Source organism: Lynx rufus, unplaced genomic scaffold, assembly GCF_022079265.1.
Source record: "Lynx rufus isolate CCGP_SWC_20201006 ecotype Redwood Valley unplaced genomic scaffold, mLynRuf1.p SCAF_18, whole genome shotgun sequence".
Taxonomy (NCBI): Eukaryota; Metazoa; Chordata; class Mammalia; order Carnivora; family Felidae; genus Lynx; species Lynx rufus.
Genome location: NW_025814832.1, coordinates 38,220,078 through 38,237,643, shown reverse-complemented (window position 1 = coordinate 38,237,643; position 17,566 = coordinate 38,220,078). Strand labels below are relative to the sequence as shown.

Below are 17,566 nucleotides of genomic sequence, written 5' to 3'. Positions count from 1 at the left end.
TAGAAACCACACAAGTAGTTCTCAGCTTTTTTTGTTTTAAACGGCAAAATTTCCGCTTCCTTTATCCCCTCCCCAGCCTCCCACCCCACGAAAGCTTACTTGGAATCCCAATACACAAAAGAGACAAAGTGGGGGCTGCTCTGGGGAAAGGGGGTAGGGGTGGGGAGCTGGCGGCTCCTGCCCAAAGACCAACGAGGCCTTCCTCGCCCTCTCTGTCCCTCCTGTCTTAAGCCAGTACTTCTGATGCACCTCGCGGGAACCCCTTGGCTCCTGGACACAGACTGAAAACCAATCCATCAAACGAAAGAACGCAAAGGACCTATCACTTGATCATTAAGCTGCAAAATTTAAACAGAGCTCTCTTGTTAAAATTTGCCCTTGATTCACATCAATGTAAGAAATGTATATATATAGTGCAGATTTCTGATAGCTGAATTTAAAAATTCATCCATGACTTCAGATTTTTTCAATCCCTCACTCCAGAACTTTGGCTGCCTTCTGGGTCACACACCTTGAAAGCCGAATCTGGAGATTTCAAAATCAGATGCTGATCAACACCCAGGGAACTGGGATTCCCTCACCTCCCAAGTGAACTCTCCGGTTCTAAAGTAATTTATACCAGAGATCCAGAATCACTATTGCTTCAGTAATCCTACCCCCTGCCCCATCCCATGCCCACTTTATTAGGTAAAAACAGGATTTTCTAAGCTTGCTATATAAAATTTTTCCTTTTTCGTAATTTTAGCTGATGAAAACATCATGAGCAGCTAAACAAAGATTCTGGATGGTTTACTTGATAGAAACTCAGACCGTAATTCAAATATAATATAAATTAGGTGCACTGGTTATAGGAGACTTTGGTTTACAGAAACAGCATCTGTATTAAAGATAAGCTGACCCAGCAAAAGAATGAAAATCCCATCCCATCTACATGATCTGAGGAGCAATAAAAATGCAGTATTTCCATTTAAGATGAAAAGTAAATCCAAAATACCTGATCATATTGATTCAAGATAAAAAATTAGGGTTTTTTTAAAGTCTCTTAAAAACAAGGAGCCCTGAATGCATCTTACTATATCAAATAAGCTAGTAAGTTTAGACTAAAGGGTTGCATTAGGAATCTGACAACCAAAATTATGTAGCTGTATTCCAGGAAATCCGTGCTTGAAAAAAATACAAAAGACTCGCTTAGGCTAGGTTGAAACATATAATGCTTTTAAAATATAATGCTTTGCTATAGAAAAATGTAATTAAACGTGTAAATGGCTTTTTTTTTAAGATAATGATTCCTTTAGCCAATTGTTTACAAAGGTAGAATCGTTCAAAATAATTTTATTTCTTTTTACAAAGAGCAAGTACAGGAACTGTTCAAAATCATGTATTCGATCCAAATGAAATGTGATGTGTACCGACTGCTGGAGTTGTCTTGATGTTTGAGAGACTTGAAATCTGTGGAGCGATCTGAATAGATTACCTTTTTATAAAAATAGTAGTAGTCTTTAAGTGTAGAATACTGCCTAACTCTGGAAATGTAGGAAAAGTCAGCATTCTTTAGGTTCAAGATATTAATTTTAAATAGCAGCTGAGTGTGGCCTCATGGCAAAGCATAAAGACCTCTTTTTTCCTTGAAAAGGAATTTCAAAATTGTCCTTTCCCCTCACAGTGTCCTAAACATTTTTTTTTTTTTTTAGGGGGGGTGGGGCATTTTCCTGTATTTCAGCATTCCGGGCAACTTTGCTGAAAGGAGGCTGTCGGTCAGGGTATAAATAGAGTCCGGGGTAAATCCGTGAAGTTCATCATTCCACAGCAAACCCACATGTCTCTTCGATGGCCGTTAGCAGCTTTTCGTATAACTTTTCATAGCTTTCATAGGGCGGAATGTCTATTCGATTGAAGCTGGAAATAAGCACATCAGATATAATGCAGTTTATTCAAAGTCGGCAAACTGGCCTCCTAAGTGTGTACTAATACGGTCATATCACTTTTTGTGACACGCAGAAAATTACAAAAAAAGGCTGTATTTCTCTAAAGTAGAAACTGCCACTTTTGGGTTTTCCTACCAATTTCTGAATAATCTTAAATCACTTAAAAACTGCTTATCATTCCTTTTAGAGGTCCTTTTAGTAATAAGAACAGAAAATGAAACATCGGTTTAAAACTAACATGCACATACGAGGAAGGATGGGAAAGCTTCAAAAATAGCTTACCACGTGTGGGCCTTTGGCAGGTTGTTGGTGCAGGCATCGATCTGGTGTATGGTGAAGAGTCGTGGGCCAGCAGCACCTGCAAAACAAGTAAATGTGGGTCACGTCACCGCACCTGCCTGCACTGGTCTCCAAAATCTGGGAAGAAAACTGGTACATAAACCACAGGGCCTATGGATGGGGATACTGGTGACTCCACATAAGCTGCCAAGGGCAGCAGGCAAAGAACCTGGGTTTTGAAAGCTGGAAATGACCTTGGAAAACACTGGATTCCTTAATATGCTAGCATTTCATTTGACAAACAGTCCAGGATGGAAATCCTTCACCAACTTCTATCTTCTAAAAAAAATCAATGTGCCAAAAGCGTGAGAAGAAAAGTAAATGGACAAATCCAAGATCAAATACACACACACACACACACACACACACAAACTCAAAAAGATGACAACCTAAATACAAATTCAGGTTTCATGCCTCAAACTTGGCCGAGAACAAAAGATTAGCAGCCTATGGAATAAATCTCAGTTAACGTAAGACACCCCATCAACGGGTATGCAGAAATACAGCTTCACTTTACGCATCTGGGTAGTCGGCTAATGAGAGCTCTCCAAATGGGGAATGTGAGCACAACTCCAAGTGCGCTTTCCCCATGGACTTCTGACAGGTGTACTGAGGCCAACACTGCTAAATTATGCATCAGTCTTGCTGTGTGCGTCCTCAGTCACCGCCAGCAGCTTCGGAGGTAAAGGAAGCAGCCGCCCCTGCGTGAAGCTCCACTGTCATTAGCAACATTACCAACTCTCCCCCAAACGAAACCGCTATTCCATGGAAAACAATTCTTACAGGTGGAATAGGTTTGTAAATGAATGGTCTGATGCCATGCAATAGTGGAAGTGCTCTGGCCAAACAGCTTCCACAACTCACGCTGCCTCTTTCTATTAAAAGAAGAAAAAAGTAGAGGGAAGAGGCATCCCAAGTGGGTGTAGGTTTTGCAGGGTTGAGGTGTGAAGGTGGAAGGGGACGGGCTTTCCCTACAGGAATGTGCGATATGAGTTAAGGGCAGGGTGACCCGAAAAGAAAAGGCAAGCATCGTCACATATGGTCTCTAGCGTGCAGCACTCACTACAACCACAGAGAACCCCGGCAGCAGAGGCTCTTGGGAGGGAACAAAGGAAAGGAAGGAGAAGGTATCAAGACACGAGAGCTATAGCTACAAGGAAGAATGAAGAGATCTGTTTATAAGCCCATGGCTTGTAAACTACGGGACCCAAATATCGACGCCCTCCCCCAATCCTCGGACACCATATCGCGTGTTTCTTCTGGCTTTTCTACCTTGTAAAGCCTTGAAGCCCTGCAGAGGCACTCTAGATGATCCTGTCACAAACTGAAGTAACCGTGCTCTTCGCTCTTCATCAAAGAACTCCACAGCTTTCCAGAACCACTTGACGACATTGCTGTCTGGCGTGCAGTGTTTTAACCGGGTGTTTACCTTCCAGTCATTAACATCTATCTTTCCAAGTCCACAAATAATGAGCTGTTAAAATATTGCACAAATAATGAGCCAATGGAAATCCAAGTCAAGCCAAAAATTCCTCAAAACAGAACGTTCGATCTGTAGTGCTGGCTCTCATATGGCGGTTCTTTATCATCAAGGGTACACATCATAATCGTCTGGAAAGCTTTTCAACATACACACACCATCAGGTCCTACGTTCAGAGGTTCAGATTCTGGGAGCCTGGGGCGACAGGAGGGATCTGGACTTAAAAAGCTCCCTGGGTCCCTACTTACTGCAAGTCCGTCCCCAGGGTCTGAGAACCACCACGCTCACAAACATGACAAGATCAAAGTTCCGAATTCCCACAGAATTCTAAATTCTGTTTAATGGACAGAAACTAGACTCAAAGAGTAAATACGGTCTGCATGTGCCTTCCTTAATACCTGCATCAGACTACTATGGGTTTTAACACTTATTCGCTTGGGGATTTGGACAATTCGGTTCACCTCCCTCGGCCAGCGGTTTCCTCTGCTCCGCTACATCCTGTGAAAGAACCGTACTGCTCGCTCGGGAACTCAAGAAATGGGTGTTGAATAAGCAGTCCTGATCATCTTCAAGTTGTATCAAAGTACGAAATACATGACTGCACTGACAGCTCTGCCTGACATCCTGATGTAGGGTCAGCACAGATGAGCCGTATCAAAATCACTCTGATACTATCAATACTCACATATCCTTAGAACCCAAGACTAACTCACCTCAACAATGTGTTTAGAAAAGTGAAAGATGATAGGGTACAATGTAAAGCATAACGTGAGCTGCACATCCTATATTTTATAATTAGTTCTAATCCCATATCACATACATGCATATATACATATATATACACATACATACACATGCTTTAATAAAAAATTTTTAATTTTATTAGCAGTAGAAAGTATGTAATAAACCTTAGGCCTACTGAATAAAACCTCCACCAAAGCTTTCATAGGGCTCTAGAAAGATTACTGAATCATAGCCACACTCAACAGGGAGGTGGTGATCCAAATAGGATTACAGAAGTTATTTATATCACAGAAAATATTTCCTAAATTCTTTTCTTCAGAGGAATGGTAATTATAAGGCCAAACTCCTCATCTGTTGTATGAACAGATAAAAATGGACTGTATTTCAACTTTGCTGCCATTCCTGCTATGTTTTCTTCCTCTTCCTGACCACTTCCTACTGGCCATTTCCCTAAGGAATAGCTCAATCATGAAAGGAATGGGGATGATACTGAATCAAACCAATTTTTTGAGATTTGCTAACAGGTCTGTTAAAAGATTTATAGTTTAGAAAGCACACTGAAGTTAATGAATAAAATCAGGTTTTACATTTATTTGTAGATTTCAAATATTTATGCTATCCCTAGCCACTAATTAAAATATGCCCCTGGAAGAATAAAACCTCATTGTTTTCTCAAAGTAGTTCAGTGGAAATTCAGATGTATTTGGTTAAAGGTCTTAATTATAAAACCAGACTACAGGTGCTTTAAGGGCCAGCTTTAAAGAAAACAAAAACAAAAACAAATCAGTTAACTGTTTATTACTGCTATTGTTAGTAATGAATATTTCCAAAGAGAGGAAAGATGTTTAGATGCAGTTTATCCTCAGTGTTTTAACTACTGCCTCTATGGTCTCGACTATCAAATGCTTTCTCGCAAAAGTTAGTGTAAACCAATTGAGACTTGGCTTCTAATTCAAATAAACTGCAATATGGTAGAGACGAAGTAATGAAGTTTTATTTAATTAAATCAACAGCCACTTAATTAGGGAAGAGAAAACAACATTAGAAGAATGTACACCTAAGACATGAAATCGGTTGAAAATGAGAAAGGATAATAAGGCCAAATAAGTTAAGAATGTTCACAGTGTAAGAGAGATGGCTTATTTGTAGCAATTCCAAAGCAGGAAAGACTTTTCCCGTGAATACCAATTCTCATAGCAGCGCACCGTGAAGCTTCAAAAGCACCAGCAATACGACTTTCCTCTAAAACTAAGTTAACAGAAAATCCCCAACCTTTCCTTGTTACACTAAATGATGTCATGACATTAATACACTGACCTCTAACTCCTTCTCATCAAATGTCTTCAGCAGATGCTGTGGAATTACTTCATTAAATCCTTTCTGCAGAGCCAGGAACTGTGCCTCAATGCCTCGTAAAAATCTCCAGTTCACGTAGAGCCTGTAAACATTGGGCGGGGGTTTCACATGATCCATATATTCAGATTGAGTAACTATTACGAATCTCTACTTCAGCAATCTTGCACATCACAAGCACCTGGCATTAAGAATTTAGTCCAGAGTCTAAAGGAATTTCAGACTCCCAAGCGTGCTGGAGGCCGCGCTGTGAGGCAGTTCACTGTAAGTTAAAAGTTGGAAACCTTCTGCTAACAAAGCAACTCTGCAGATCACAGAGAGGGCAGGTCAATGGCAAGGTGGCTAGAGATTCGATGGGTCTGGAGTTAAAATCTTGACAAAACTTCTCTCTGAATTCTAGCATGCATGCCACCAGCAGAAAAAAAAACAGCCCGTGCAACCAAAACTGATTATTTTTCTAGTTTCACTTGAAAATGTCATCTGCGTGTGCTGGGTGTTTTGCTTCTATTTTGGGGGTGTTGGCTCGGGGACAGGAGGTAAAGAGACTCCTCCTATCGATACAAAATGACAACAGTAAAAGCCAACAGTGTGCACTTTCTGATTACGCACTCCTTGTTCCCTGGAGGCTTTATAAAAACTGGAAGATGTAACTAAATTAAATAAGTACATAAATAAAATAAAAAGTACAATAAATAAAATTTTAAAAGTACACCAAACTATACCTAAAGTATAGCTTCACTTATATTTTTTACTTGGACTTATAACTGAATTGCCTTTTTTAAAAAAAAATCTGTCTACCCAGGAAAACTTCTCCATCTCAAAAATCTCAGAACTATTCCCCTGCCAAATATGTCAACATTTCCTCCTGGCTTGGAGAAACGATTCTCTACTTTCAGTAATAAGTTACTTCACATGAGACCCTTTGGCGGATCTCCTTTTTGTCTGTTTAAGAGGACGGCAAAATGACACCTCCATAAAAAGCCTTTCTCTGTAACTTTTTTTTTCTCCCAAAACTGTATCTGGTAAGAGATAGGACAGCGTGCTGAAAGCATGACAGAGTCTTGGCAAATGGGGTCTAGGACCCTAAAGTGACACATTACTGAAATTCAGGAAATTCCCATCCATTCTTTTCTTTTCCAATTTAGAAACGTAATACATGCTTATTTTCTATGTAAGGAAAAATCAAACATTAAATGTGAACAAAGAGTCAACACTGAAAGCCCGTTCTATTACCCTCTCCTCTCTCTCTACTTCCAGGCCTGGCACCTGCACCCCCTTACCCCAGGCAAACATCTGACCTGGTATTCAGTCTTCCTGGACATCTTCCGAATAATTATAAAACAACACAGACTTTTCCCCCCATAGAATTCTTATAAAACTTGCTTAAAAAAAAAAAAGTGTTTTGTTGTTGTTGTTGTTTCAGTAATCTCTACACCCATTGTGGGGCTTGAATTCATGACCCCAAGATCAAGAATCACATTCTCTTCCCAATGAGCCAGCCAGGCGCCCCTAAAACTTGCTTTTTAAATCTGACATCTTCTACAGTCTATTTATTTGTATTTATTTTGAGAGAAAGATTAGAGAGCAAGAGGGGGAGGGGCAAAGAGCGAGGGAGACAGAAACCCAAGCAGGCTCCGTGCTGTCAGCGTAGAGCCCGATGCCCTGCTTGAACTCCTGAACCGTGAGACCATGACCTGAGCCGAAATCAAGAGCTGGACGCCAGTCAGTTAAGTCTCCTTCTTCTAAATATCAGTCTCTTTCTTCTACATATCCATATAGTATTCTGTTGAATGTATGTATTTAATCATTCTCACCTAAAAACATTCCACCAGTTTTCAGTTGTTTTCACAAGTAATATTTAATTGAACATCCTTAAATGTATTTCTTTAACGTGTTTCCATAGACTAGATTCCTAAAAATAGGGCTGCTGGTTGAAAGGCAGATGCATTTTCATTTTGACAAGCAAGGTTACTCACCACCATACTAACAAGGATGCATTTTCACTTTGGTAGCTGTTATCAAATCGCTTTCCAAAAAAAAGCTATTCCAACAGACTGTTGGGCCTCATGTGTCAACCAGGAAAATTTAAGCCAATGAGACTTAGAGACATTTCTTGTGTACATGTGGTAAGATAGAGTTCAAACTCCCATATTTGATTACCACGGGTTTATGTTTAGAAGAACTTTAGTTACCACAGGCCAAATGATCTAACCCAACTTCTAAATTCCTAAATCATCCAGTGATTATGTAAAATTTGAAGAGTATTTTCTCATACTCATCCCTTAAACTCACAATGTGCTTACTTCTAAACAGGACAAGGGCTGGTGTCACAGCCCAGAAGTACTGTTAGCCGGCTGCGGCAGCTACATGACAACTAGCTGCATGCACCGTCTCTCTTGGTGTTCCTGCCTCTACACCGCCCCTCTTCCACACGAGCCTGCACTGGCCTGTGACTCGCTTTAACAGAAAGAACACAGCAGAGGTGATCTGGCCAGTTCCAGGCTTAGGCCTTAAAGAGATCTGACAACTTCTGCTCTTGTGCTCCGGGAAACCAGCCACCCCGTAAGAAGTCTGGTTATCTCGCTGGGAAGAGAGAAGCCATGGGGAGCATTAAGAAGCCACCTGGGTGGCTGAGTTGGTTGAGCACCTGACTCTTGATTTCGACTCAGGTCATGAGATCGGGCCTTGCATAGAGCGCCACACCGAGCATGGAGCCTGCCTGGCACTCTCTCTCTTTGCCCCGCCCCTGCTCACGCTCTCGCTGTTAAAAAAATAAACATTTTTTTTAAAAGATGGGGGGGGGCGGTGGTTCTCAGGCACCACTTGGAGATAACCAGGGAGGCCCAGCCTACAGTGAGAAGTAGACCCCAGAGGGTGACCCAGTGGCCATTCCAGCCAGTCCCCAGCCATTTGAGCCATCCTAGCTGAGGCATCAGAGATGTGAAAAAAGAGGCCATCTTGATGTGAGCCCCAGCTGACACCACAGGGAGGAGCAAAATGCTGTTGCTGTTGTTCTCTATCCTTACTGACCCACTGACCCACTGAATTGTGAGAAAAAATAAATGGTGGTTGTTTTGAAGACACTAAATTCTGCAGAGGCCTATTTTGTAGCAGTAAGTAACGCTACCTAAATACTTCAGTGTTTCTCCGTACAGCCGTTCAAGAGCATTAAAACAATTCTTAGGCTTGAAAATATAAAAGCGTTTACCTGACATATTCTTTTTTATTTTCTTCAGTAACAGGGATACTCTTGCCATTTGGTTTAAGTTCATGCTGAATAATTTCACCATATGCATTATGTTCGACACAGAAGGTATGGTCCAAAACACCTGTAATATCATTCTCACTAGAAAGGAAAAAGAGAAGAAGATATTTAACTGGAAAATCTAAAATACAGATCCTTCCGATCTCTTAACTGGGGAGACAGATAAAATGAGACTGTTTTAGAACATAACAAGTACAAGATCAGATTCCTTTTGCTAGTACTTATGCTACCATACCTCCCAGTTCTTGCGCACAGAAGTCAAAGAGCTTTAACCTTCATCAACACAGGAAATGTTTTACTTCCTAAGTAAGTACAAAGAGCCCTGCCCAAAGCTGGACTTTACAAACAGGGAAAACTTAGGTTATGTTTAGCTTTTAGGTAAGAAGCCTTATTTGAATCCGGGTATTCCCGAGCAACCAAATGCCTGAGTATCCCAAGAGAAAGCTACTCATGTATTTGGTAAAAGTAAGTATGGCCCATGTATATTCATAAATAAATATTCAGACAAAACAGAACTCATTCTTACAGATCCCTTTTTTAAAGTATGGCTTCAACAATCACTACTTCAGCAGGAATTTACTCTTCTCACACGTGCGGGACTGGAACAGAACTTGTATCATGTCAAGAAAATCATTACATGTGGTAATTTTTAAAACAGAATATACTACCTTTTTTTTTTCCTTTTTAAAGTAGTGTAACATTAACTTTTAGGGATTTGAAACACACAGGAAAGCAACAGAAAGAGGGAAAGTCTTACGTGGTCCTAAGACTCAGATAATCTCTCTCAATATTTTCTGTGCATCATTTAAAAAATTTTTTTTTTAAATTTTTTTTTTTCAACGTTTTATTTATTTTGGGGACAGAGAGAGACAGAGCATGAACGCGGGAGGGGCAGAGAGAGAGGGAGACACAGAATCTGAAACAGGCTCCAGGCTCTGAGCCATCAGCCCAGAGCCCGACGCGGGGCTCGAACTCACGGACCGCGAGATCGTGACCTGGCTGAAGTCGGACGCTTAACCGACTGCGCCACCCAGGCGCCCCCAAAATTTTTTTTTAAGTACATCCATTTTGATGGGGCGCCTGGGTGGCTCAGTCGGTTAAGCGCCTGACTTCGGCTCAGATCATGATCTCACAGCTTGTGGGTTCGAGCCCCACGTCTGGCTCCATGCTGACAGCTCAGAGGCTGGAGCCTGTTTCGGATTCTGTGTCTCCCTCGCTCTCTGCCCCTCCCCCACTTGCACTCGATCTCTCTCAAAAATAAACGTTAAAATTTTTTTTAAAAAACAGTACATCCATTTTGAAACAGTTATCTGTAAGGCTCACATTCTATCTATAAGGAGCGGACACAAGACTCAATACATACAGAATCCACACCAAACTGTTGTGAAGATCTGGATCAACTAACTCCATGTCATCCAAAGTAATGGACTTCCCGAGCAACTGTTTATAAAAAGGCAATGTGAAGCCACCATCAATGTAATGTCCATGAAACACGGCCATTCCCATTATTCGTCCAACAAAGTGGAAATAGGATAAATGTTCCTGAAATTGAGAGAAGTTTACACATAAATATTCAAGTTAGACACTACACAGGGAATTTTTAATAAAAATTAAATACACAACATTCATCTTTTTTATAAGTAACAGTTTATACATTCTACAACTTATTTATATGGAGTAGGCTATCATATCAAAGGTTAATAATCATCAGGGAGAGTTTCTATAGCACACATTCAAGATCCTCTCCATTGCTAAAATATTACACCAGGGACGATGCTTCTCCCAGAGAGTACAGTCACTTTGTAAAAATTACCTTTAGAAATGAAGTCCAAACTACACTCCCACTGTCGCTTCATGAAACCACTCAACAGATGCATCGTCTTGCTCTCCTATCTCACCTGCTGAGCCCTTTACAATCCTGGCTCTGCCCTAACACATGGTAAACACCTCACAAACACGCACTCTAATGGGCTCCACAGGCACAACCTTCACCTAAAATCTTCCCAACTTTATAAGGGGTTCCCTGCAATGAATCTGGCACGTTTGGATGTATTTGTCTATCATGATAAACTGTTAGTTGGATATTTGCATTTTCAACTCTTTTTACTTCTCCAGCTAGTAAGTAATCTTTAAGCTCTTTAAAAAAATTTTTTTTTGAGAGCAAGTGAGCAAGTGAGTGCAAGCAGGAGAGGGGCAGAGGGAGAGGGAGGTAGAGAATCTTAAGCAGCCTCCACGCCCACCATGGAGCCTGACACGGGGCTCAATCTCACGACTGTGAGATCATGACCTGAGCTGAAATCAGGAGTCACCCAGGTGCCCCTTAAGCTCCTCTTTAAACCTCCCTTTTAGCTTAAAAATAGCATTTGTTTCTCTTTAAAAGAAAACATTTAGAAAATACTGACAAGCAAAAACAAAAAATCACCCATAATCTCATACCCAGAAATAACCTCCATCAGTATGATATTACAGAGCTTTTCAACGTTCATACACCCACATATCTACCAAAATTGTATCATACTGTTCTGTAACCTTCTTTTCACTTAGTATATCATGAATACCATCTTTATAGGTCATTAACTATTGTCCCATAGTGTCATTTTAGTGGCTATATAATATGCCATTCTATGGAACGATAGCAAATTAATAAGAGCTACGAACTATTGTTGAGTGCTCAGCAGTATGTAACAGGGTTAACAACGTACAGCGCTATGCTCAATACCTAATGTGCAGGGTCCCGTTTAATTGTCACAACCCTTCTCTGAACTTCAAGCTAAGATTATTATTATTAGCAATGATAAAATGGAGCCTTAATCACAAAGCTAGTATAGGACCAGGATACAATCTCACATCTTTCTATTTCCAGAACCGTTCCTCTTAAACCATTACCGTAATTCTGCGTCATGTGATCATCTACCCAACCCCTCTCTTACGGACAATGACGCTGCTTCCAGTTAGCACTACTATAAACAACGACGCAGCAAACATCCCGAAGAACAAATTACTGCACACACCCGTGATCATTTACTTGAGAAAATCTTCTACAACAGAACTTGCTAAGTCCAAGCTTGCGACTAGGACAAGGACAGTGACCCTTCATCATAAACCACACTGACATTTCAACATCAAAAGCACTGCAGGTCACAGGTTAATTCACATCGTCATAACCATCAATCTTACCGGATTGACTGCAGAATCAGGATTGATCTGCAATGTATAGATATCATCTCTTGAATACTGGAAGAGGCCATAGTAAGGATTCAACATTTCATGTGACAACAGATATAACCACTCCCTAGAAAGCAAGATGGAACACAGGAAACTTTTTGTTAATGAATGTTTTTATTAAGATATGCTATGAATTCATCATTTTAGCAAGGAAATTTTTAAATAAAAGCACATAAAACACTAACTAGTTATATAAAATGACCCTGGAAAAATCTATCATGCCCCAAAAAGCAAATGAAGACTCTTGTTTTGTTAAACTGAAATCACTTCTCACTCAATTTTGGGCAATTTTATGACATTTCAGTATCACAGAGGGCAAGTATTATTCAGAAGTGCCAATTACTCATTAGACGCTGCAGCCTAGTGGTCTGTTAACTTTTAATTACTAAATACATTTCTAATCCAGGATAAATACAAAACGAAGAGAAGAATATGGTTTTGTTTCAAAACATCCATGTGATCTATACTATCCTGGTCCATTCCTATCATGGCAGATTTATATTGGTTTATAGTGATACATAACAAAGCATTAATTTACTCTCTTTTGGACAAGGATGTGTTTTGTTGTTGGTATTGTTTAGTAAGGAAACGATCCCATTTCATCATCTTTTTTGTGTGAACTTTAAAATATACCACAATAGGGGCGCCTGGGTGGCACAGTCGGTTAAGCGTCCGACTTCAGCCAGGTCACGATCTCGCGGTCCGTGAGTTCGAGCCCCGCAGCGGGCTCTGGGCTGATGGCTCAGAGCCTGGAGCCTGTTTCCGATTCTGTGTCTCCTTCTCTCTCTGCCCCTCCCCCGTTCATGCTCTGTCTCTCTCTGTCCCGAAAATAAATAAACGTTGAAAAAAAATTAAAAAAAATATATATATACCACAATAAAAGTATAAGTGGTCAGAGACTGCAAGGCATTTGGTACAGGTAGGAACACAAGGCAAGCCTGCATCTGGGGGGTGGGCTCCACACTACTCATTTGTTTCAAGTGTACATTGGTGTTTTAAAAGGCATGTAATAGACAAGTACTATCACCTTAAACTTATTAAATTCTTTATTTTTTCAAAGTATGAAAGATAACCTGTTATTCATCTTCGAGAAACAAAATCACTAGTCTAGGACTTGAAAAGATGTAGTTCTAGTCTCAATTCCTGTCATTCTTCCACTAGGAAAGGTATTTAAATATGTTCCGATATCATGGATTAAACAGACTGAGTAATATGTTTTTAGGAAATGTAGTGAAACACGATTTGCAAGTAAAGAAAAAGGTCTCAAAGTTCTGTAAGTGATGGAGTCTAAATCAAATCACCACCATTTATGTAATACTCAAAAAATTCTAAAGATAAAAAAAAAAGCGGTCTCCATATAAGCAAGCTTACCCCCACACCTAACACTTACCTGAAATGTCTTCTATGTTTTTTTATGGATTAACCCAAATTTTTGTTTTACCAAGTATTTAGAACACACATATAAGCAGATTCCAGCTACTCTGGGGTTCTACTATGCAATAAAGATCAGAATGAAGCAGTTCACTGTCACATCCCATGCAGTCTGCCCAAACCCTGACAGTAGTGAGGTTAAGAAATGAACAACAAAAAACCAACTATTTATTTGACTTTACACAGAATTACAGCATTTAGAGTCTATCAACAGATAATTAACAAGCTGTCTCGACAAGCATTCAAATCTAGTGATGAGTAACTCCTAAGAATTCCACAGAAACTAGCAAGTCCTAAGTATGATGTATACGTGATCAACTCTACAAATCTAAACTAAACAAACTATCCCATTTATAGGTAAAAAGGCCACAGAACAAAACTACAGGTAAAAACAAGTAATGCTAAGTAACAATTATGGGACTTGGTGGAAATGCAAATTTAATTTAGGCTACATTTAGATTGGGGGAAGCAAATTATCATGATGGTCCCTAGGATGTTTCAGTACAGAAGTTATGATGTTTCTGCCACATTTACATAAAGTGAATTTTCACACCTGTAAAAAAAATGTATGTATGAATGTATCATAAATATTAGCCTCTGTATGGAAACATTAAAAAAAATTTTTTTAATGTTTGTTTATTTTTGAGAGAGAGAGAGACAAGAGTGCGAGCAGTGGAGGGACAGAGAGAGAGGGAGACAGAATCTGAAGTAGGCTCCAGGCTCAGAGCTGTCAGCACAGGGCCCAATGAGGGGCTTGAACTCACAAACCGTGAGATCATGACCTGAGCCAAAGTCAGATGCTCAACTGATTGAGTCACCCAGGCGCCCCTGTATGGAAACATTTTAAAGACCACTTACGATATACACGTATGTTCACACATTTTTACATGTACTTACATGCACACGCAAATATTACTTTAACAAGGTCAAAAAGCATGGCAATGGAAGCCAAGGAAAACAGCATTCAGTTCAGAATATATGTCATTAAAATCTCAACATGGCTCCTAACAATGGAAAGCAGAGGGAATAACATGTACTGAAGGAGAGAGAGAAAATACAGAGCCCGCAGGTCCTAACATGGCCCATGTACAGCTGCAGCCAGTTTTCAGAGAAAGTCTCACTGGGCTATACGAGCCATTAGGGAGTTCTCAGTTACCCTTGTGGCGGCTCTACTATCCCAACCTCAGCATGAATACATCTATTAGGATATTGTCTGTACTACAAACATTTGGGAATGTTACACCAGAAAATAAATTATCAGTGAGAAGGTTCACCAGAGGAAGTATCTTAAACTTATAAATGTAACTATATGTCATTTGCTCAGGAGCAAGTCTTTACCTGGCAACCCCTCCATAGTCAAGGCCTTCTTCTCCACGAAATTTTATCATTAATCGCTTCCACAGATCTTTTGGTCTCATTTTCATGACCTGCCGATATGATTCCTGAAAAAATTTTAATAAACTATCGTTACTAGGTGCTTTTAACTTGTTAAACTCTCCCTCGTATTCTACCTACAAAATGTACATTTATTAAAATAAGATGAAATGTGTTCAATAATCCAATAGATAAGCTCTAAGTGTTTGAAATCTCATGGAACTCCTAAAAACAAGATGGATATAGCTTAATACTATTGAAATTAATTCATTTGACAAATATATTAAAACCCTAAGGGCAAAACTCCATACTTAAGTTCTACGAACCACAGCAATCACTACACTTATATTATTTTCTTTTTGCGTTTCATTCTGACAATCAGTTTCTTTTATTTATTTTTTTTCAATATATGAAATTTATTGCCAAATTGGTTTCCATACAACACCCAGTGCTCATCCCAAAAGATGCCCTCTTCAATAGCCATCACCCACCCTCTCCTCCCTCCCACCCCCCATCAACCCTCAGTTTGTTCTCAGTTTTTTTTTTTTTTTTTTTTGGTTTTGATGCTAAAGCTTTTTTTTTTTTTTTTTTTTTAATTTTTTTTTTTTTTTCAACGTTTATTTATTTTTGGGACAGAGAGAGACAGAGCATGAACGGGGGAGGGGCAGAGAGAGAGGGAGACACAGAATCGGAAACAGGCTCCAGGCTCTGAGCCATCAGCCCAGAGCCCGACACGGGGCTCGAACTCACGGACCGCGAGATCGTGACCTGGCTGAAGTCGGTCGCTTAACCGACTGCGCCACCCAGGCGCCCCTGTTCTCAGTTTTTAAGAGTCTCTTATGCTTTGGCTCTCTCCCAATCTAACCTCTTTTTTTTTTTTTTCCTTCCCCTCCCCCCTGGGTTTCTGTTAAGTTTCTCAGGATCCACATAAGAGTGAAAACATATGGTATCTGTCTTTCTCTGTATGGCTTATTTCACTTAGCATCACACTCTCCAGTTCCATCCACGTTGCTACAAAAGGCCATATTTCATCCTTTCTCATTGCCACGTAGTATTCCATTTTGTATATAAACCACAATTTCTTTATCCATTCATCAGTTGATGGACATTTAGGCTCTTTCCATAATTTGGCTATTGTTGAGAGCACTGCTATAAACATTGGGGTACAAGTGCCCCTAGGCATCAGTACTCCTGTATCCCTTGGGTAAATTCCTAGCAGTGCTACTGCTGGGTCACAGGGTAGGTCTATTTTTAATTTTTTGAGGAACCTCCACACTGTTTTCCAGAGCGGCTGCACCAATTTGCATTCCCACCAACAGTGCAAGAGGGTTCCTGTTTCTCCACATCCTCGCCAGCATCTATAGTCTCCTGATTTGTTCATTTTTGCCACTCTGACTGGCATGAGGTGATATCTGAGTGTGGTTTACTACACTCACATTAAAAACAGAATTTGATTGGGGCGCCTGGGTGGCTCAGTTGGTTGTGTGTCCAACTTCAGCTCAGATCATGATCTCGTGTCTCGTGAATCTGAGCCCCACATCAGGCTCTGTGCTGACAACCTGGAGCCTGCTTCGGATTCTGTGTCTCCCTCTCTCTGTCCCTCCCCCACTCATGCTGTCTGTCTGTCTGTCTCTCTCTCTCTCTCTCTCAAAAATAAACATTAAAAAAAATTTTTCATAAAAGTACCAACTTTTTAAAAATTGGTTGACCTAATTTTAGGTCATAGGTACCAACAGAAAGTAAAGATGAGAAAAAGAAAGCTCAAAAGAACAAGACGAGTCATTAATGTGACCTTCATTAAGCCAGCATCTTCATATTATTTTAAAATACAAATGACTGACTTGCAAATAAGGTCAGAACTGTTCCAATAGAAAAAAGTTCAGGGGCACCTGGGTGGCTCAGTCAGTTAAGTGTCCAACTTCAGCTCAGGTCACTGACCTGTTTGTGAGTTCAAACATCGTCGGGCTCTGTGCTAACAGCTCAGAGCCTGGAACCTGCTTCAGATTCTGTGTCTCCTTCTCTCTCTGCCCCTCCCCCACACATGCTCAGTCTCAAATACAATAAAAATGTCAAAAAGAAAAATTAAAAAAAAAAAAAGTCAAAAGAAAAAAGTTCATCCTTTAGGAAGAGGGTTATCAAATCCCCAAACATCTTTTGCTCCCAAATCCTGAGTGGGAAACCTCTGCCCTGGACCTCTAGGGCTATCAAGTCCAAAGATAAAAGAATATACTAGAAAGAAAGATTTTCAATAAATTAAGGAAGTAGTCCAAAAATAATTAAAATGATTTTTTTGACTTAAGAGTCCCTCATCTTTTGGAAGAATTAGAAGGTAAGGGATGGATACCATTTGCGGTCTTTTATTTTTTTTTTTTATTTTTTATTTTTATTTTTTCCAACGTTTATTTATTTTTGGGACAGAGAGAGACAGA

General features: G+C 40.0%; 1 protein-coding gene across 1 annotated transcript in view; it reads right to left on the bottom strand.

Annotated features, from left to right (window-relative positions):
* Positions 1-1,314: 1,314 nt before the first annotated feature.
* Positions 1,315-17,566, bottom strand: part of SMURF2 (SMAD specific E3 ubiquitin protein ligase 2) — a 120,532-nt gene continuing 104,280 nt past the window's right edge. The window contains exons 12-19 of the mRNA XM_047081585.1: positions 15,102-15,205; positions 12,285-12,399; positions 10,471-10,649; positions 9,051-9,188; positions 5,807-5,927; positions 3,537-3,738; positions 2,208-2,283; positions 1,315-1,896 (exon numbers count right to left, since the gene is read on the bottom strand). Of these exons, the coding sequence (XP_046937541.1) occupies positions 1,797-1,896; positions 2,208-2,283; positions 3,537-3,738; positions 5,807-5,927; positions 9,051-9,188; positions 10,471-10,649; positions 12,285-12,399; positions 15,102-15,205 (1,035 nt within the window). The 3' untranslated portion in view covers positions 1,315-1,796. The remainder of the gene's footprint in view (positions 1,897-2,207; positions 2,284-3,536; positions 3,739-5,806; positions 5,928-9,050; positions 9,189-10,470; positions 10,650-12,284; positions 12,400-15,101; positions 15,206-17,566) is intronic.